The sequence below is a fragment of the Megalobrama amblycephala genome, linkage group LG3 (assembly GCF_018812025.1).
Source record: "Megalobrama amblycephala isolate DHTTF-2021 linkage group LG3, ASM1881202v1, whole genome shotgun sequence".
Lineage (NCBI taxonomy): Eukaryota > Metazoa > Chordata > Actinopteri > Cypriniformes > Xenocyprididae > Megalobrama > Megalobrama amblycephala.
Window position 1 is genome coordinate 28620041 of NC_063046.1, and position 22261 is coordinate 28642301.

Genomic DNA, 22261 nt, shown 5'->3' on the forward strand with positions numbered 1-22261 from the left:
ATCTGTTTCATTTAAGTACACCTCATCTCAAAGCATCACAATTTAATCTAGTCAATATAGCATTGGTTCTATATGGATCCTGTACAGAGCATTTTCAGTCAAGCTGAATAGATGTGCACTGAGACAGTGAAAGACAATAATTAAAAACAAACAAAACAATGATTTAAAAAGTTGAGTTAGAACAATTTTGACAATTAATATTTAGTGGTTACCTCAACTGGGCACATTTCTCAATCTACCAGTAATTTGTTTTAAAGGTGCAATGTGTAAATTTTAGAGGCATCTAGTGGTAAGGTTGTGAACTGCAACTACTGGCGCACACCTTCCTTTCGGAGAAGCTACGGTGGCCATCTGGCTGACACAAGACAAAGATGTCTTCGTCTGAGACAACCGAGAGTAACCTGTGTGAAGCAATGAAGTTTCTTCTTTCTTCTAACAACAAAGAACAGTCTCTGCTTCTAATAAACCAGACTACTACCACTGCTTCGTGCGTGTTCAATGTAGTGATGATGCCTGCTGCCTCTAAAAACATGAACGATTTAGAAGAAGAACAACATAGTAATGAAACATGCTCTGTAGAGCAGTTTGTCCGTTTAGGGCTGCTGTAGAAACATGTCGCCGCAGTGTATAAGACAGAAATGGCACATTCTAAGGTAATAAAAACATAATGGTTCATTATGTAAGATCTTTATGCACCACTGAAAACATAGTTATGTACATTATATTGCATTTCTGTCGATATATCCTCCAAAATTTTTCACATTGCACCTTTAAATACGATGCACCTGGAACTGAATTATCACCGTACTGAGACATGAAAACATTTTTGATAATGAAATATAAAATTTAATTTGTATTCATAGTGTCATCATGTTGTGATCATTATGTTGAATGAAAAACATTACAATTAAATAAACCACACCAGATTAAAACAAATTACTCCAATGCAGCTCTTTTGAGCTTAACCTGAGAACACTGTTCTTCATCAGTATGTTGCTATTCTGAAATGTACAAATCAGAACTACAGTGGCTGTAAATCAGGAGATGATCACATAAAAAGCATGAGCGTAAAATTCCACGATTGCATTATAAGGCCGCGACGTGTATTCAGTAGTCTTTTATTGCCCAACCTAAATCTTTAGGCTGATGCATCAAGTACACTGGGCTTAAAAGTACACTAGAATTAAAGGACCAGAAGCACAAACAGGGGGACACCAACAGTCCTTGTCTTTCAGAGAGGACACACACCTCTGGGGGAGTTTTAGTCTAGTCCACGTCTCAGATCCTCCCTTTTGCACACAATCATAATCTATCATTACAACAAAAGCCCAGAGCCAATGACAACCAGTCGTTATTGCACAGTTAGAGTCTGTGCGATAAGCATTGTTACGGTAATGCCACTGACGCCATCACAACTCTTAGTTCCCTTTTCTTTCTTCGAACACTTGAAGTTACAAGTAATAAAACATTACCAAATGTTCCATCCCCAATATAATAAAATGTGTGGCTTAGAGTTTTTCAACAAGTTGGCGCAGTGTCCTCATAGGTCCTCTTCACTGTCCCACTGGTCCTCTTTGCGGAGGAGCTGATATGATTGTCAGGAGTCGCTCTCATTTATGACATGACTGTAGCTAGCCATCGGGTCTTTTTGACGGCATAGCACTACAAACAGCAGTAGTACCAACAGAAAGAGCAGACATCCACACACAGCCAGCCCGATGATGACCTCTGCACACATGAATGAAAGTCCAAGTATACAAACTATGGTTATTACAATATGAACATAGATATTTTTTTTAGTATTATACACATCTTTATTCAATAAAGTCCATATATGGCCAAAAAATAAAAATAAATAAATAAATAAAATTTCTGGCCAAAATATATTTCAAATATATGCTAAAAATATGTTGTAAACTGCTTTATGGAAATATATTTTTTAAAAATATATTTAGTTTAAACCTTCAAAAGCCATTTACATTTACTATCTTAAATGCAATTTGGGTAAATGCATGCAATGCAATGCTTTTTATTTTTATAGAAACATTAAAATGTATAATGTAAAAATAAAACGTATTGAAAATATATTTATGTAAATATATTTTAAAATCTATATTAGCAATATAGTGGTTGGCCATTTTATGTATATGTTGGATTAAAAAAATATCAAAAAATATATTTTTTGCTGCATGGAAGAGATTTAGTAACAGATTGCAGTTTAAATATTTATAATTTACCGTTTTGTGTGCATAAAAAACATGTACGCAATTTTCTAAATGTACATGATTGCTTTACCAGTGTCTGTGGCTTCTTTCTTTATCTGACACTCTTTATTCCTGTCTTGTGGTATGACATCACGTGTGAGGTTCACAAAGTCCTGTAGGGGGCAGCGCTGGAACAGCCCGGTAAAGACACGTTGTATGGCTCAGACACGGCACTGTCATTGCGATAAAACATCTCCACTGAAAACATCCTAAAAGAGACAAGCAAAGGAATATTTTGGTTGACCAAAGATGTATTTTAGAAACATGAATTTAGGAAAAACACAGACGATATGTTACCCGTTCTCTTCCTGGTGAAGTTCAATTAAATGACACGATGCATAAGGTGGCTGCAGGCCATTAAAGACATTCAGGGCTTCCTGCAGAGCTACAACTGTTGTGTCATGCTAGTAAGGAAAGAGTTACACGAGAAAACGTTACATGAACAGCTTTCTCTATACAGAACACACTTCTTTTTCTTGTTTTTTTAGAAGACTAGGGACTAAAAGGGAAGTTTAGGAGTTTTGGTCTGCTGATGTTGATTTAGCGTGACACATGACTTACAGCTGAGTATACTATCATCTTCACTTTTTCTTTAGCGTCTGGAGCCGCTGCAGTTGAGAGATTCTTGATGATCTGACTTAACAGCAGGCCTGCGAATGAGAGTGTAAGCAAAGTGTCACATGATCACAGTACTGCACATTTCCAGTCTGAATGTAGAACAGTCCATTGTTTCTTTACATAGACGTGCCCCAGCACTATAATTACACACCGTTTCAAGCAGCGGCCTCTCCCCGTATTTCTACAACACTGATTTGCATATGTGTGCTTTTTTTTTAAATGTTATTATTATTGTTTTTTATTCATTTTTTTTTTTTTATTAAAATGTAATAATAAAAGATGAAAAAAAATTAGATGCTCTGCCCAGGGATAAGCTCTCACCTCCCTGAAGTCTGCACTTCTCCTTTCTCTTATAGACTCCAAACATAATCTGAAAACCAAAGTTCTTCAGCACCTTCAGAGTTTCCATCACATCTGGAGTCACCCAGCCAGGTGGCGACTTCCCATGTTTTGCCTGGGGAAGGAGAATAACAGAACATGGTGTCTATCTGAGCATCTGGATTTAATAGATTCTGAGCATCTATAGATCACTTTGCAATGAAATTATATAACAGTGATTCAGCCACTATTGCAAGACATTTACCACAAAGTGTATAGAGTACTCAACATCATGAAAGTATCCACACACACACACACACACACACACACACACACACTAGGGAACAGCTTTAACCACAAGACATCAGACTTGAATGACTCTCACCCCATTAGCCTCTCTTCACAGTCTACTGAACTCGACTACTTAACTCTGTGCACATGGCAACAAAGAACTTAACTTGACTCATTATAGAGAGCAGTGGTGACCATCCACTTTTTCAGTGGAGTTGGTTCCCGAAGTATTTTACCCCATTCATTTTTCCCATAAGGATTTTAGAAAAGTCTTTGTTAAAGTGTTATAACCCATGAACAAAACTAACCACCCATGAGGTCAATCACAACATTACTAATTTTGATTTGAAGCAAAAAAATATTTGAAAATCGGACAAAAAGTCAAAAGATACAATGAAAATAATGAATAATATACAAATCAAATTAAAAAAAGATAAAAGTACTGATTTAAGGATGTTGATTATGTATAAAGAAACAACATATTTTACATTTATTGCAAAATATGCACATATTCACAAATATTCAAGTAGTTTGAGAGTGTCATTCATGGGAATGGGCGCTGAAGAGTTCTTTTGGCATAATTTGGTTGTCACAATTCTCTGTTTGGTGGAGATTTCTTTGAAGAATCATGGTTAATGTAGTTTTCCACCAGGAATTTATGTCATCAATGAACAACCTCATAGCTCACAGCAGGTCTGTCTTTAAAACGTTATAAAGTTATTGTTAAAAATCAATTTCCTTATGGAGAAAATCAATCAGATTTTTACTTTCAGAAATCTAATGTTGCACTCTTTAAAGGTGATAGAGAGGATTTTTTCGTCGACTGAGAATCCAAAGACTCTTACTGAGTTTTTGAAATGAGCGCATGCGTAAGAACAGCCCCCCTCCTTCACAGCTCATTTCAAAGGAACGCCTCCCAAAACTCTATTGGAACACGAGTGTTTACCACCGGCATTCGCTGTGTCGTGTTTTTTGGATTTATTATGTCGGACTCACCACAGGTAACTCATAATCTGCAGTTGTTATTCCTGTCTCCTGACAAAAACATTGCATGCGGCGCCTGTGGAGTGTGGAAAGTTAATGGAGCGCACAGCGGCGCTCGTCTCTCACAAGAAACGTCACGGCAGTGATTGACAAGCCAGAGGGCCAATCCGCGCACGTCTCTCACAAGGAACGTCACGGCAGTGATTGACAAGCCAGAGGGCCAATCGTTTACGCGATCATTGGCTGATGTTTTTAAGGCCCTACCTCGTGCACAGATGATGTATATTAATATTATTACTTTCAGTGCACCTAATAAATAGTCTTTTATCAGTTAGTAAAGACAGTTTCAAGTAATATTGCAAAAATGTATAAAACAAAACATCCTCTTTAGCACCTTTAATGAGGTTGATAAACTACATTAGTTGCACACACACTGTCTTTAATGTATCATTCATTCACATTCATATAGGCAACACTTAACTGGCGATATTGTCTGGCAGAGTCTCATAAAGATGCAATGTGTAAATTTCAGGAGGATCAATTGACAGAAATGCAACATAATATACATAACTATGTTTTCAGTGGTGTATAAAGACCTTACACGATGGACCGTTATGTTTTTATTACCTTAGAATGAGCCATTTCTATCTACATACACTGCAGGTCCCCTTACATGTCAAGTCGCCATTAGTTTCTACAGCAGCCCTAAAGGGACAAACTGCTCTACAGAGCACGTTTGATTGATTAGCTACTCTCTGCTGTCTCAGACGATGACATATTTGTCCTGTTTTGGCCACCGTAGCTTCTCTATATTGCAATTCGCAACCTCACTGCTAGATGCCTTAAAATTTACACACTGCACCTTTAATGCTACATGAAGTCATGAATAACGTGCACATGAATGCCAGGTGAAACTCACCTCACAGAACAACGTGTCATATACACTCCAAATAGACTCGATGGAGGCCGTCTCCAGTCCTGTTTTGTTTCTCACCATTTCTATAAATGTCTGCATAAAAACACAATGACATAACCATGATTGTAGTAACTTGTTTTTTATTGCACATTTACATTGCAAGACAGGGAACATACTAACATTGTAAGGCACACTAACTAAGATGAAAAAAATAAGGAGCAAGTTATAAAAAAGGAATGGACTCGTGACATAAAAAAATGAAATAGGACAGCACTAAAATAGTAAATATTTACCTAGTGTCCCAAATGACGCACTATACACTATGCACTTGTACACTATGTACTCAACCATGTAGTGTATGAACTTTATAAGGTTATTTATTATTATTCACCATCAGTCTGATTTACCCAATGAAATTTTCGAAATTCAACGAAATCCATATTCTTAAAAAACAGGATATCCTCTAAAATTATGGGAAAGATGTTATTAATTTTTATCAAAAGCCAATTAAACACATCCAACCAAAATTTAGCGGTAAAAATCACAACAATAAAAAGGTGTTCAAGTATTTCAGGAAAGGAAGAACAGAAGACACAAGGTTCTGTCTCAAACTGAAATCTCTTCTGTAAAAATTCCCCTTATCTACTGTTAGGACTACTGGTTAAACGATGTATGGACTCTAATGAATATTCATGAGCCAAAGCCTCCTCTGGGCATCACTATTTTAAACCAATCGAGAAAGCTGCAGGATACCTTTTGTGTTGCACTATATCATAATTGCTGTAAAAAAAAAAAAAAATTACTTTAAAGTCCATAGACAGATGACCTGCTAATATAAATGGGTTTTTGCAAGGTGGACTCACCTTGTAAGTGTCAGTCATGTTAAGAAAAATGTCTGATTTTTCAGTCTCTTTCATGAGCTGTGTGTAACGTGGACAGTCTTCTAGCGGGAATGAGAGCAGCTGGAAAGAAAAAACAAATGCAAACACACTGTAGGCAGGTTGTGTGGCCATGGAAACAGATTTCAAATATTCAGAGGCATTTACTGATGCTGCTGCTGTGCAAATATGAACTCAACACTAAAGAGAGGCCAGGGCCAAGTTTCAGTGTGCTGCAAAATTGTGGAGAGAAAAAGTGGGAACAGAGCTTCAGTGTGATGTCTTACCCTCTCTTTATCCTCTGGGACAGTGTGAACAGGTATCGGCTGCCATTTCAAACCTGGATTAAACTCCTGAGAACTGTTAGGTGGGAACAGGCCAGCCAGGTTAGCTTCTGCACTCATCAGAGTCCGGTCAACGTCTGTACTTCTGATGAATATCTGCAACACAATATGCAATATGCTATTTAAACATGCCAGTCTGACAACTTTGTGTATCTGTTTATTGAACATGTTTAAACAGAAATTTAAAGAGACAGTGACCTCATGCCGGTCATACTCCTCACTCAGGAATCCTCTGTAGCGTTTCTTCAAAAACTGACCTAGTTCATATTGCTGCTTCATTCCCTCCTGGAAAATTGAGAACATCGAGTTACAGTAATAAAAACAACCTCTTACTAAATCTTACAGTGAAAGGATGAAATAACATCCTTAAAGAGTTAGTTCACCCAAAAATAAAATTTCTGTCATTAATTACTAACCCTCATGTCGTTCCAAACCCATAAGATTTCGTTCATCTTTGGAACACAAATGACAAATGACAGCATCGCGACTACCGCTTCAAAAAGTTCATAAAGAGATCGTAAAACTAACCCATATGAATTGAGTGGTTTAGTCCAAATTTTCTGAAGAGACTCGAAAGAAAAAATATTTAATTTAGGCTTTTATTCACATAAAAACATTGATCAGCGAACTTAAAAGCTCACCTAAACCTGCTTCACGTGTAAGAACAAACCTCTTGCGGAAGCTCAAACGTGCTGCGTAACACACAAGAATGAACCTCATTGGTTCTCGCACATTTCAAGCAAACACTGATTGAACTTCTTTTACCAACAACTGATGTGTGTGTTGATGAATGTTTATGTGAATAAAAGCCTAAATTAAATCTGTTCATCATATAAAGCGATCGAGTCTCTTCAGAAAATTTGGACTAAACCGCTGGATTCATATGGATTAGTTTTACGATCTATTTATGAACTTTTTGAAGCATCAAAATGTCAGTCGCATAGCTGTCTATGGAGGGACAGAAAGCTCTCAGATTTCATCAAAAATATCTTCATTTGTGTTACAAAAGAGTAATTAATGACAGATTTTTTTTTTTTTTTGGGTGAACTAACACTTTAAAGTACATTCAGTAATTTGGTGCCTATTAAAAAATGTACACAGACTGTTATGCTCATAGTAGTTTTCCATAAAAGAAGTTTTTTAATTATGTAAGGTGCGGGTCACCCCCTCAGTGTATTTCGCCATGTTGAAAGGACGTGACAATCAATTGGAGATGTGTCCATCCAGGATTTTCAAGCTGCATGTTAATGCTATAACGGCCTCCCCACTGATATGCAAAAGAGGATGAGCGACACTGTGCTTAAACACTGTACATTCTGTGTAGGGAAATCAATTACGTCATTTGCAGTGCTTCATGGGAGTGGATGCTCTTTTGGTATGATTTGTTTATCGCAACTGGGTAATGTATTTTTTCTCACCACAAACTTAGCTGCTAAAAATTATTAAAAAAAATATATTTAAGCTTTAACAGAAGCATATAGCATTGATTAACAATCTCAGAGCTCACAGTAGGGCTGTCTTATGGTTTGAAAGTTACCGTTAAAAAAACTTTTATTTTTACTATTCACATAATATAGCACAGCCTCTTGCACGTTGCTGCATAATGCTCCTCAAGTAGCATGTAACAGATTAAAACAAAGAGAATAATGTATGTGTGAGTGCGTGTCTGCATACCTGAGAGAGCTGTCCAAAACCCTGGGGCCAGTCACTCTCCTTGTAGGGATCAGTTGGATAGGCCTTGATTGGAGATCTGTCGCCATGACGATAGAGCTGACAGAGAGGAAGTCAAATACTTGACTGAGTACTGGGGATTTATGTGTGTGTGTGTGTGTGTGTGTGTGTGTTCAGGAAGACAAACTACACAGTGCAACTGTGGCTAGATCAGCAAATCCAGTTTGTCATGTGCTCATACTGACACCCGGATATGAGCCACACACTAGTCTGTAAACATATTCTAATTAGATAAGCAGATTCAGTCTATCTCCTTATCTTTATCTCTGCCTTTCACAGAAATCAGCTGTGGCGTGATCTTCTCTCATTTACACTTAAGTCTATAGTAGGATTTACCTGTATCGCTTTCCAAAGAGAAATTAGGTTTTCTAAGAAAGCTTTCATTTATAGCCATGTTACACAATCACACTTAAAAAGACACAAGGCTCTGGTTTAAACTTACTCATTTGCAGTAACTCCAAAGTCGTAATTAAACATAAAACATGTACATGAGCACGAGTCAGACATGAAGGAGGAAAACAATCATCTCAAATATGATAACAACAACACAAGCACAAGAATTTGGATACACAAATTGAAGAAAAACAGTATTGAAGTTAAATCACATCTTTAAATAAATTTAAAAATGCATAGCCTACAATATAATAAAGTTAGCAAGACAACCAAGGGATAAATGATCACAGTTTTCATAATACTAATATCTTTTGAGAATAAAGGAGTGGCTTACTTCTGCAAGACTAAAAATAAAAGGCACTTACAATCAGCACAGAACTTATTGTTTATATTACAATCCAAAAAATACATCTGTAAAAGCTGTGTCTACTAAACAGGATAGATTTTATGAAAGATTTGAAACTGTACTTCCTTAATCTAACAAAAGCCACTGGCCTTTTCCCATCTATGTCTGTTACAAAAGAACCCCAGTAGGATTTACCCCTTGGTCTAACCTTTCTTTTTATTTGAAATATATTACAAATGTTTGTTGTTGCATTTCTTATTTGAGAGACTAGTGACACCTAAAAGCAAAGCAGAATGTATAACATTCGCTTCACTAAACAATAAGGCCTGGTTTCACAGCCAGTTTCACTGACATTTGACACATATCATTGCAAATTACTTTCAGTTAAAGCAGCTCAAACATGCATTTTAGTCTGGGACTAGACTTAAGCCTTGTCAGTGAAACCAGGATATGTGACTTAATTAGGTGGACTAAACCTACTGGGATAGCTTTTAACCAAGCTTTTTATTTAGCTTTTTTATCAAGGGATTATATTGCTTTGAGAAGCCATGGAGCTTCATAAATTGCTCCTAAGTTAGAATATAACCAGAATCAAAGGTAAAATAAAAGCAACAGACAACATGTCTCGTCATGTGATGAAGCCAAAGATTGAGCAAACTGACAGACAGTCGAGAACAAGCTGTAGAATTAATATTTATAATTTAAAATTTTGTAGAAAACATTTTGTAGCAATATCAGCAGATATTGCGACTGGCATGTCTGTCGTTGTTTCTGATAACAACAGAAAAGACCGGTATCGACCAATATACAGTAGAAACAACGTTAAAAAAAAGACAAAATCATTTCACATTCACACTCAAGACACATGTTTGTTATGCATATGTGAAACACATAATAGGAAGTCAGAATTTGTGTGTCGTTTTATGAACATTTTTTTTTTAGACGAACAGTTTTGTAAAACCAGCTGCTGTCTACATTTCCTCAACACACACGGGCAGTAATCTGGACAAATACATTATACTCACCACAGTGACAAACTTGAGCGTCCTCTCTCCACTGGAAAGACTGAATGCGAAGACAAACACGACGATCAGAAAACAAGAATCCATACTTGCGGACGAGCAGCTGAGGTAGAGTACAGTAACCTCATTGAACGATCGTTGCCTGGCTGGTCTGGTAAACAGAAAACACAAGCAGAGCTGCAAGGTTTTCCGGGTAGAGGAGCGCTCCCATTGGTCAACGCACTCTGCAGCTTTAAAAACACGTAACGTGATTGGCTGTCTTGCAACATAGAAGGACTCGGGACTAAATCGCAACATTGTCTTTTGATAAGATAACCATAAACTGCAAACGTGGGTCATGTTTAATCTGACATCCAAGTCTAGTCTTAGTAATTAAGGTGTATTTGAATGTGTGAACCAATTGCTTTCGCACTTAACCTGCTATCTTATATTGAATACGCCTAGTTGGCCATTGTTTTTTAGTTTCCTATATTTGTATTTGCATAAAAATATTTTTAAACATTATGTTCATACCCATAGGTATAGTAAAAAATAAATAGCAGGTTTTCATTTAGCTAATGAATTAATCTTTATCCATTTGTCGGCGTTTATTAGTCAAAGTGATATTATGTTCGAGCTTGAACGATGTTTTCGGTAACAGATCATGATTCATGAATGATCTGTGCTCCATTGGCTTTGTCTGTACGCGGAACACAGCAGCAACTCTAAAGTACATGCGACCCTATTTTCGGAAATAAACAGGAATATTCCTTATTACATATATATAAATCCGAAAATAAAATTAATGGGGACGATTTAGGAAACGTCGCTGCTGCTTAAGGTCTCCAACGTACTTGTTTTATTTGATATCTACGATTTCAAGGAGTATAATCGGACAAAAATATGAGGAAAAGGTAGGCCAAAGCTGAGACCCCGAGTGGTTGTCTTAAATATATTTTAGATTAAAAACACTCATAATTTAAACACTGTGTAACTGTGTGGATTAATACATCACCTGTAAAATGTAGCCTGCTAACTGCTACATGTGAAAGCGGTTAGGTTAATTTTCTCATTCAAAAACAAACAACCATTGTAAATCAACGTTATAACTTTCAGTAGTTCCTTTATTCTATGACCATAAAGTTAATTTAATAAGCGACACTCCGTCTATTGCACTTTTATATCCCCATATCTGTCCTCAATAGCAGAAGATAACAGCTAAAGTCAAACATGTAGCCTGTCAGATGGAGGATAGCTCAAGTTATATTAGTGTAACAAAACCTGCAAAGCTTATCCGCCTGTTTTTCAATCTTTCAATATTTATAAATGACTTTTTATCTGTTGCTCTGTGCAGTATTTTTAACCACATAATAGAGACAATTACATGAAATTGCGTTTAGCATTCTTTGATTTACAAAGATTATTTAGTGATATCTCTTTACTGCTTTATTGTAATGTTTTGTTCTTGTATTTTTTGGCATTTCTTTTGTTGTTTGCTGAAATATATATGTTAACTAATGCTATTATAGTTATATTTTGAATTCGTTTTTTATTAAAATATAAAAAAAAATCTTTTTAATTTTAGTTAGACATGTTTTTTTAAACACTTTTATATACAACCACAAATCAAGAAAAGTTACATTTAGTAAAACACAATAAAATCAAGAATCTCTGATTTGTTAACTCTCATGAACCTTTATTTAACTGACAAAAGTACAAAGAAATGATTTTCAATGTTGATTTTAATACTTGCTACACAGTCCAAAAAAGTTGAGACAGGCATGTTTACCTCCGTGTCAAATCACCTTTCCTTTTAATGACACTTTTTAATCATTTAGGGATACTAATTGTTTGCCCAGTCTGACCTGATAAAAGACAGCCGATTCTCCTTTTCATGAGGGGCCATACATTTTAAATACGAGACAGATCTGGACTACAGACAGGCCAGTCAAGCACATCGCTTCTACGTTGTAGAGTGTCTAAGAAACCACACTGATGTAGCACATGCAGAATGAGGCCTGGCATTGTCGTGCTTCCCAGGAAATAGGGTCATCATGATGGCAGTTTATGTCTTTGTACAATTCAAATATATGCCTCCATATCAATGGTACCTTTATACAAATGCAGGTCACCCATGCCGTTTGCACTGACGCACCCCCATAACATGACAGATGTTTGCTTTTGCACCTGTCTCTGATGAAAGTCTGGATGGTCCCTTTCGTCTTTGGGACTGAGAAATCAATGTCTGTTTTTTCCAAAACCATGCTGAAATGTGGACTCATCTGACCACAGCACACATTTCCACTGTCTTTTGGATCATCTGAGATGAGCTTTTGCCCAGAGAACTCAGCAGCATCTCTGCATAGAATTGATGTATAGATTTCTCCTTGCGTAACAGATTCAAGTTGCATTTCTTGATGCAGCAGCAGACTGTATTAAGTGACTACGGTTTTCCAAAGTACTCCCAAGCCCATGTGGCTATATTTGAATCGTGTGACAATTCTCTCATGAAATTTGGCACAAAGTTCCCAAACATGATACCCGCACCTATTACCAATTCACCTGCCAATTGTGGACTGCTTCAATACCGTTTAACTAGGATATTCTGCATTTTGCCTCTGTCCCAACTTTTTTGCAGCCATCAAAATCAAAATTAGTTTATATTTACAAAATACAATTAATTTGTCCAGTGAAAACATTTAATTTTTTTTCTTTGTTTATTTGTCACTTAAATAAAGGTTCAAGATAATTAACAAATCACAGATTATCGATTTTATTGCTCAAAATGTCCCAACTTCTCTTGATTTGGGGTTGTTGATTTTAATACATGAAGTTAGACTAAATGAAAATGCAAAGTGTTGCCTTGGCATCTAGCTGAAATAAAATTAGTTTTTTTTTTATTTTATTTCAGTTAAGTTAAGTTATGGTTAACATTTGTTTATTTCAAGTAAAAATGTTTTATTAACTATAATAACCCTGTTTCCCACCCAGAGTTATAATCTTCTATAGTCTTTTTACTATACAATAAAAGTTTATATTTTTCTGTTATTCAAGTGAATCATTCTATAATTGGATGATGTGTATTTGTGACCTAGGTTATGGCTGGCTCTTTATTTAGATGATGTCTATTTTATAGACTACTGCTGATTCCTTGGTTGTCTGGAATGAAGTTTTCACAATGCTATTCCATGACCTGCCTATTCATGTGACACAACCAGGATACACCATCATTCGGCTCTCTAGTGTTGATTCGATACGCTTTAAATGTTCTGTTACACCTTCCTGTGTGCTGGAAGATTTGACGTTGCATTTAATATCTCCTTCCTCACATTAAATAAATGGAAATTGCCTCATTCTCATCAAATTAATATGGATTGAAATCAAGGTATGACTCTAAGATATTCATTAACTTTCTCATTTTTTCTACCCCAGAATGATGGCGTGTTAGTAGCAGTCGTGGTCTAGTGCGTGTGGGCCGGTGGACGGCTCTGGGTCCGGTGTGAGAGGGACGGATTGAGGAAGTGTGTGTGGAGATGAAGGTGGGACAGAAGAACTCGGTGTGTATCCTGTCCAGTCGAGAGCGAGGAGCACGAGGTCTTGCCTCACACAGGATCCTACAGCAACTTGTAGAGGAGAAGACACAGCGCATGAAATGGCAAAGCCAGGTAACTGATGCACAGATCTTTGGCACTTCCTCTGTGGACTATAGGCTGTCATCTAGGAAACGCCTGCTCAGTACTCATGTGTCAGAAGCAATATGCTGCCTGCTGATCTCTAGTAGTGTCAATATCACAATTAGAAAGGAACTATTTATCTTTATTAAGATGGTTGGTTTTGTTTAATTTGTTGTGCCAACTGTAGATCTTTACTGTTTGAGGTTCTAAATAAATAAATAAATAAAATCATTGTCTGCTGCTTTAAATGCTCAAGCTCTTTAAAATCAGTGGATTCTGATTGGCTGTCTGTTGTCTGTTATTGTTCCTCTGTGTCGTCTCGTTATCATTATAGTTGTGATGTGTACTTACCTATTCTCATAGAATTAGAATAATTATTAATAGCTATTGTAATAGTTATCGTTCTTGGTGTGAACAGGCCTTAATATTAAGGATGGATGTGACTAAAGTGAAATCACTGCTCTTTTAAATTTCTTTCGGTGTCACAGAAAGTGGAGTTACCAGACAGCCCCCGCTCGACCTTTCTTCTGGCCTTCAGTCCAGATAGGTAATAGCCCTCTGACTACTCCTTCATAGTCCTCAGTACTAATCTGATAAATAAATAGGCTACTGACATCAAAACTGACTGACTGATCAGGCCTCTTAGACATCAGAGGCCTTTCCACTCAGGCCCTATCATCAGCAAGATAATTAGAGAGGAATTTTTGGTATTTTTTTCTTCATAGGTCCTTAATGGCCTCTACCCATGTGAACCACAACATCTACATCACAGAAGTTAAGACAGGAAGGTGTGTTCACTCTCTGGTGGGCCACCGCCGGACACCCTGGTGCTTGACCTTTCACCCTAGCATTCCTGGCCTTATTGCTTCTGGCTGCCTGGACGGAGAGGTCCGAATCTGGGACCTGCATGTAAGTCTTGACTTTATCTGTATTGAATGATTGTTTTGTCAGCTTGCACTCTTTTTTTTTTTTCAGTACATTTGTCACCACAACTTAATTTTGCACAAATGTTAAAGTATCATGTGGTTTTGTTTCAGGGAGGCAGTGAGAGCTGGCTCACAGAGACTAACTCAGCGATCGCATCCCTTGCTTTCCATCCCACGGCTCAGCTGTTGCTCATTGCCACCAACAACGAGCTGCATCTATGGGACTGGAGTCGGAAGGAGCCCTTCACTGTAGTGAAGACTGCTAGCGAGACAGAGAGAGTCAGGTTTGATGCGCATCGTAAATGTTATTAGGAGAAATTAAAATTCTGTCATCATTAATTCACCCCCATGTCTTTCCAAACCCATAAGACTTTCGTTCATCTTCAAAACACTAATGAGGATATTTTTTTAATGAAACATGAGAGATATCTGTCCCTAATTTGAAAATCCATTTTATTAAACAAAACTTTGATGCTTCAAAAAAATTGTAAGAAGATTGTGAAAGAAATCCATATTAATTGTGCTGTTTAAAGGGATAGTTCACCCAAAAATGAAATTTCTGTCATTAGTTATTCACCCTCATGTCATTGTAAACCCATAAGACCTTCGTTCATCTTCAGAACACAAATTAAGATATTTTTGATGAAATCCCAGAGCTCTCTGACTTCTCCATAGACAGGAATTTAATTATTGGTTCAACCTTAATTTTATAAAGCGACAAAAATACTTTTTGTGCACAAAAACTAAACAAAAATAACAACTTTATTCAACAATTTATTCAACTTCCCTGTCATTCTCCTATGCTGTTGATGTAGTAAACACAGTGCACAACGTCACAACGCCGGCTCAGCATTGGCCGATGCTCTACACGCGAGCACCAATTAAATCTGTTCGTCATATAAAGCGATCAGGTCTTTTTAGAAGACTTGGAAAAAAACACTTGGTTCGTATAGATTACTTTTAAAGGATTAGTCCACTTTTAAATACACTTTTCCTGATAAATTTACTCACCCCCATGTCATCCAAGATGTTCATGTCTTTCTTTCGTCAGTCGAAAAGAAATAAAGGTTTTTGAGGAAAACATTCCAGGGTTATTCTCCTTACAGTGGATTTCAATGGCTACCAACAGGTTGAAGGTCAAAATTACAGTTTCAGTGCAGCTTCAAGGGCTTTAAACGATACCAGATGAGTAATAAGGGTCTTATCTAACGAATCGATCGGTCATTTTCGAAAAAAATACAACCGTTTATGCTTTATAAACAAAATATCGCCTTGAACGTACTTTCCGCTTCCGCATTCTTCATAACACTTACGCTGAATGTTCTACGCCTTCCCTATTCTACTTACGAAACGACCGCGGTGCCAGTTTCGTTTTTTCCCGTAACTTGAATAGGGAAGGTGTAGGACATTCAGCGTAACCATTATGAAGAATGCGGAAGCGGAAAGTACGTTCAAGGCGATATTTTGTTTATAAAGCATAAACGGTTGTATTTTTTTCGAAAATGACCGATCGATTCGCTAGATAAGACACTTATTACTCATCTGGTATCGTTTAAAGCCCTTGAAGCTGCACTGAAACTGTAATTTTGACCTTCAATCTGTTGGTAGCCATTGAAATCCACTGTAAGGAGAATAACCCTGGAATGTTTTCCTCAAAAACCTTTATTTCTTTTCGACTGACGAAAGAAAGACATGAACATCTTGGATGACATGGGGGTGAGTAAATTTATCAGGAAAAGTGTATTTAAATGTGGACTAATCCTTTAACATCTCTTTATGAAATTTTTTGAAGTGTCAGTGTATTGATGGAATGGACTTTCAATGGAGAGAAAGAAATCTTAGGTTTCATTAAAAATATTGTCATTTGTTTTTCAAAGTCATTTGGGTTTGAAACAACGAGGATGAGTACATGATGACAGAATTTCTTTTTTAGGCGAATGATCCCTTTAATGTTCAACATTTAAGATACTGGCAAATCAGAGTTTACATCTGAAGTCACTGCATCTGATGCTTTTGTGAGCATTCTCTGTGTTTTTTGCAGGTTGGTGAGATTTGATCCATTGGGTCACTATCTTCTAACCGCCATTGTGAACCCTTCAAACCAACAGGTGATACTTTTTGCTGGAAATGCTGCTGTTTTCACTCAAGACGCTACATTTCAAAATTTGTGACTGTAAATGTACTTGTATTTGTGTGTTGCAGAATGATGATGATCCTGAGATTCCAATGGACAGTGTGGAGATGCCTCATCTCCGTCAGCGCTCCTTTCTGCAGTCCCAGCCTGTAAGACGCACACCTATCTTGCACAATTTCTTGCACATCCTCACTTCCCGCAACTCAGTCCCTCAGACTGGAGGCGCTCCTGCTGCTTCCACTGACGTGGCCTCTGATTCGTCTGGGCATTACGCTGTTTTGAGGGATCGTTCCCGGCTGCCATACCATGGTTGCGTTCAGCCACTCGGAGTGGTGTGTTTCTGTAGCCGTTGCTCATCAACGCAGGTTCCGTCTCCGCCTGATGAGGACTCTTCAGACTCCGCCTCCCTGGAGGGACAATCAAACGCATCCACCTTTTCTTCTGCACGCACAGAGCCGCGAATACCGCGGTTTCCTGTCGAATCTCGTGCTGTATATCGGCCTTCAGCGTTTAGCTGCGTGTACGGTGGCGGGAGCAACGTGCGGAACCTTTCTTCTAGCTCTGGGAGGAGGGGAGTGGCTGGAATGGCGCCCATCCCACCTTTCCGGCAGCACCCGCCAGGCAGGGAAGGTGGAGGCCGTTTCCCTGCGGCAGACTGGACAGGCAGTGTGCTTAATGGACGAGGTAGTAGTATGACTCCACCCAGAACCAGTGCTTCCTCTGTCAGCCTGCTTTCTGTCCTGCAACAGCAAGGGAATTCCAGCCAATCACCTGTTTACACCTCTGCTAGTGATGGATGGGGCTTTCCTCATAGCAGTGGCAGCTCATCAGGGACTAGTTCTAGCAGGCACCGCCCATCACAGGAAGAGGGGCACAGCAACCCTTCTTCCATCCGCAATGTTCTGCAGTGTAACCTTAACCGCTATTTCATGGAGTATGAGCAAATGCAGGACCTAGTGCAGCCACTAGAGGGCAGCAGGCAGGACCAGCAGACTCAGGAAATGCTAAATAACAACATGGACCCAGAGCAACCAGGCCCATCTCATTACCAGCCACTCTACAACAGCGAAAACCATTCCCACAGTCACATGAATCGCTGCAGAGTCTGCCACAACCTCTTCACCTATAATCGGGGTACTCAGCGCTGGGAGAGAACAGGTCAGCCGACATCTGCTGAGAGAAACTCAGCTTGGCAACCTACTAGTCCTGCCTTCCACAGCGTAGCCCCAGTCTCTCATTCTGATCCTCACCTACTTGTACGCACACCTATGGAGCCCAGCCCAGACAACCCAGAGCCTCACGTACAGTTTTCCCGCAGCACAGCTAGCAGTCAGCATGAGGACCAGGCTGTCGGGCTGGTCTTTAACCAGGAAACTGGCCAACTAGAGCGTGTTTACAGACAATCTGCAACCTCTCATTCAGCAAACGTATCACAAGAAGCCTTAAACCAGGAAATGCCTGAAGACACACAAGACGATGATTATCTACGCAGGTGAGTAGACTTGTTTGAATGTTTGAAGGGTTAATTCCATGGGAAATCAAACTTTCCTTGATTTCCTTTCCTTTAATAATGAAAGGTCTCAATGTACCATGAAAGCATACTGTTTCCAATTTTTCTTTCCTAGTTAAAAAAGACCATTTATTGAAACTAAGCTGCACTAAAGACTAGTTTTGTCGTTCCACAACTTACTGACATCAGACGATTGTTCATAGCCATCTACGTTTAAATGACAGCAAAGATGTTTAGAAACTTTGCCCGACCAGTCAGTTAGGTTAGGTCATTTGAGGCAAAAAGATTGTTTTGATTTAAGAATTTTTAGATATTTGGACTAGAAATGAGACAAAAAATCTAAGTAAGAAAAGCATTTTTTCAGTGTAGAGAGCTCAAATGAACAGCATTTATTTAAAATATAAATCTTTTGCAAAAATTTTAAAACTTTTGAACAGTAGTGTATACAGTATCTCACAGAAGTGAGTACACCCCTCACATTTTTGTAAATATTTTTATTATATACAACACTGAATAAATGACACTTGGCTAGTGGCTACAATGTAAAGTAGTGTACAGCTTGTATAACAGTGTAAATTTGCTGTCCCCTCAAAATAACTCAACACACAGCCATTAATGTCTAAACCGCTGGCCACAAAAGTGAGTACACCCCTAAGTAAAAATGTCCAAATTGGGCCCAAAGTGTCAATATTTTGTGTGGTCACCATTATTTTCCACCAGAGTTCACCAGAGCTTCACAGGTTGCCACTGGAGTCCTCTTCCACTCCTCCATGACGACATCACAGAGCTGGTGGATGTTAGAGACCTTGCGCTCCTCCACCTTCCATTTGAGGATGCCCCACAGATGCTCAATAGGGTTTAGGTCTGGAGACATTCTTTAGCAAGGAAGTGGTCGTCTTGGAGGTGTGTTTGGGGTCGTTATCATGTTGGAATACTGTCCTGCGGCCCAGTCTCTGAAGGGAGGGGATCATGCTCTGCTTCAGTATGTCACAGTATATGTTGGCATTCATGGTTCTCTCAATGAACTGTAGCTCCCCAGTGCTGGCAGCACTCATGCAGCCCCAGACCATGAAATTCCCACCACCATGCTGACTGTATGCAATACACACTTGTCTTTGTACTCCTCACCTGGTTGCCGCCACACACACTTGACACCATCTGAACCAAATAAGTTTATCTTGGTCTCATCAGACCACAGGACATGGTTCCAGTAATCCATATCCTTAGTCTGCTTGTCTTCAGCAAACTGTTTGCAGGCTTTGTTGTGCATCATCTTTAGAAGAGGCTTCCTTCTGGGACGACAGCCATGCAGACCAATTTGATACAGTGTGCCGTGCATGGTCTGAGCACTGACAGGCTGACCTCCCACCCCTTCAACCTCTGCAGCAATGCTGGCAGCACTCATACGTCTATTTCCCAAATACAACCTCTGAATATGACGCTGAGCACGTGCACTCAAATTCTTTGGTCGACCATGGCAAGGCCAGTTGAACCTGTCCTGTTAAACCGCTGTATGGTCTTGGCCACCGTGCTGCAGCTCAGTTTCAGGTCCTTGGCAATCTTCTTATAGCCTATGCCGTTTTTATGTAGAGCAACAATTATTTTTTTCAGATCCTCAGAGAGTTCTTTGCCATGAGGTGCCATGTTGAACTTCCAGTGACCAGTATGAGAGAGTGAGACAAATTTAACACACCTGCTTCCCATTCACACCTGAGACCTTGTAACACTAATGAGTCACATGACACTGTGGAGAGAAAATCACTAATTTCTGCCCAATTTGGACATTTTCACTTAGGGGTGTACTCACTTTTGTGGTCAGTGGTTTAGACATTAATGGCTATGTGTTGAGTTATTTTGAGGGGACAGCAAATTTACACTGTTATACAAGCTGTACACTACTTTACATTGTAGCCACTAGCCAAGTGTCATTTATTCAGTGTTGTATATAATAAAAATATTTACAAAAATGTGAGGGGTGTACTCACTTCTGTGAGATACTGTATACACTACTGTTCAAAAGTTTTAAAATTTTTGCAAAAGATTTATATTTTAAATAAATGCTGTTCATTTGAGCTCTCTACACTGAAAAAATGCTTTTCTTACTTAGATTTTTTGTCTCATTTCTAGTCCAAATATCTAAAAATTCTTAAATCATGAAGCATTTTCTAGACAAGTAAAAATTATTCTCTTGTTTTCAGAAAAATAATCTTGTTTTCGGTTTGAAATAAGATTATTTTGCTTACCCCATTGGCAGATTATTTTCCTTCTTGATTTAAGATTTTTTAGATATTTGGACTAGAAACAAGACAAAAACTCTAAGTAAGAAAAGTATTTTTTGCAGTGTATTGGAAAAATTCATCACAGTTTTCATAGAAATATTAAGCAGCATAACCGTTTTCAACATTGATAATAGTAAGAAATGTTGCATTCATAAACGGTTGGCAGCGCAAACTGTATTGGACCTGTCAACAAACCCGAAGTCTACGTGTGAGTGCAGCGAAGCACTGTTACTCATTTTACATGCGAAAGGACTGGCACAGCAACTGAAAATGGTTCGCATGTGAAATGAGCAACAGCTCTGCGTGAGGTGCTCTGGTGCTAACACATGGCTGAGTTTGCTGTCATTTCAAATATATATCATTTTTAACTCTTAGCAAAGCCGGTATTATATAGTGACAGGATCACAAAGCAGTCCGCACTGCGATGCGCCACATAAACTGTTATTAGAGTAGAATGATCAGGCACCTTGTTTGAGCTTCAAGGAAAAATGTCTAACATGGAAATCAGCTTGATATGACCTTGTGCCCGTCTGTGTGCACTCTATTAGCCCTCACAGCAGAGTGTGCCATCCAGAGCTGGACCTAATATTGGTGAGGTGCTGATCTGCATATCAGCACTCTCAATTCCTGACAGCTTAGATGAATAAACATTAAAGCGGTAGTTCACCCAAAAATGAAAATTCTGTCAACATTTACTCAGCCTCAAGTTGTTCCAAACCTGTAAGAGTTTCCTTCTTCTGTTGAACACAAAAATAGATATTTTGAAGAGTTTCTTATTTCTGCAGAACACAAAAGACGATATTTTGAAGAATGTTGATAATCAGACAGTTCACAGTAGCCAATGACTTCCATACAGTCAGTGGCTACCATCACCTGTCTGGTTATCAGCATTGTTCAAAATATCTATTTTTGTGTTCAACAGAAGAAGGAAACTCATACAGGTTTGGAACAACTTGAGGCTGAGTAAATGATGACAGAATTTTCATTTTTTGATGAACTATCCCTTTAAGAGTTGAGTGAGATGAGAAACAAAGTGTCTTTTTGCATTTTGTTACCTAAATTATAAATCTCTCCAGAAAAGAAGGACGGCTTTGCATAGAGACTGACCAGTGTATTTGAATGTCATTGAATTTATGTGAATTTCACAAGAGCATGTTGTTCACCAAGCATGTCATAAGTGAAATTCATGGCAGATTTCTGAGATGGTTCATTTGGAGCCTTCACATACAAGTCAGAATTTCACTCTGAACTGCTCTGAGACCCCTATAACAAATGAAAGTATCTGCAAGACACTGACATTAACTATAAGTGAGATAAATATGTTTGTTGTATTGACACTTTACATAGCTACACAAGCAGCATGAATCTGCCATTTGAGATCTGTGAGCTTTCATTTCAGATATAAGGGACACCAGGGTTCGCAAACAGCCCTTGAAATGCTGAAAGTGCTTCAATTTATTTTTTAAAAATGTAAATACCAGAATATCTGAAGAAGAAAAAAATGCATCTTTTCTTGAAAAGTGCTGAAAAGTGCTTAAAAGTGCTTTCAGTAAACTTATATGTGTACACTACTGTTCAAATGTTTAGGGTAGCTACTCTGTTTTTTGTTTTGTTTTTAATTTAAAAAAAGTACCTTTTTTTGTCACCATTCTCA

At 38.2% G+C, this 22261-nt stretch overlaps 2 protein-coding genes across 6 annotated transcripts in view; one reads left to right on the top strand and one right to left on the bottom strand.

The window, feature by feature from the left end:
• Window positions 1-823: 823 nt before the first annotated feature.
• acp2 (acid phosphatase 2, lysosomal) lies at window positions 824-10313 on the bottom strand. Its single transcript, XM_048184891.1, is given in 12 exon segments — window positions 824-1728; window positions 2296-2397; window positions 2400-2473; window positions 2562-2668; window positions 2826-2914; window positions 3204-3336; window positions 5395-5484; window positions 6255-6353; window positions 6557-6709; window positions 6812-6898; window positions 8288-8383; window positions 10109-10313. Coding segments are annotated over 12 exon segments (1245 nt in total). The 5' UTR covers window positions 10193-10313; the 3' UTR covers window positions 824-1597.
• A 405-nt stretch (window positions 10314-10718) lies between these two features.
• Window positions 10719-22261, top strand: part of ambra1a (autophagy/beclin-1 regulator 1a) — a 104291-nt gene continuing 92748 nt past the window's right edge. For all 5 annotated transcript variants that reach the window (XM_048184884.1, XM_048184888.1, XM_048184886.1 and 2 more), the window contains exons 1-7: window positions 10719-10998; window positions 13517-13749; window positions 14247-14305; window positions 14484-14667; window positions 14796-14968; window positions 16726-16792; window positions 16887-18310. In XM_048184884.1, coding sequence (XP_048040841.1) covers window positions 13618-13749; window positions 14247-14305; window positions 14484-14667; window positions 14796-14968; window positions 16726-16792; window positions 16887-18310 — 2039 coding nt within the window. In that variant the 5' untranslated portion in view covers window positions 10719-10998; window positions 13517-13617. The remainder of the gene's footprint in view (window positions 10999-13516; window positions 13750-14246; window positions 14306-14483; window positions 14668-14795; window positions 14969-16725; window positions 16793-16886; window positions 18311-22261) is intronic.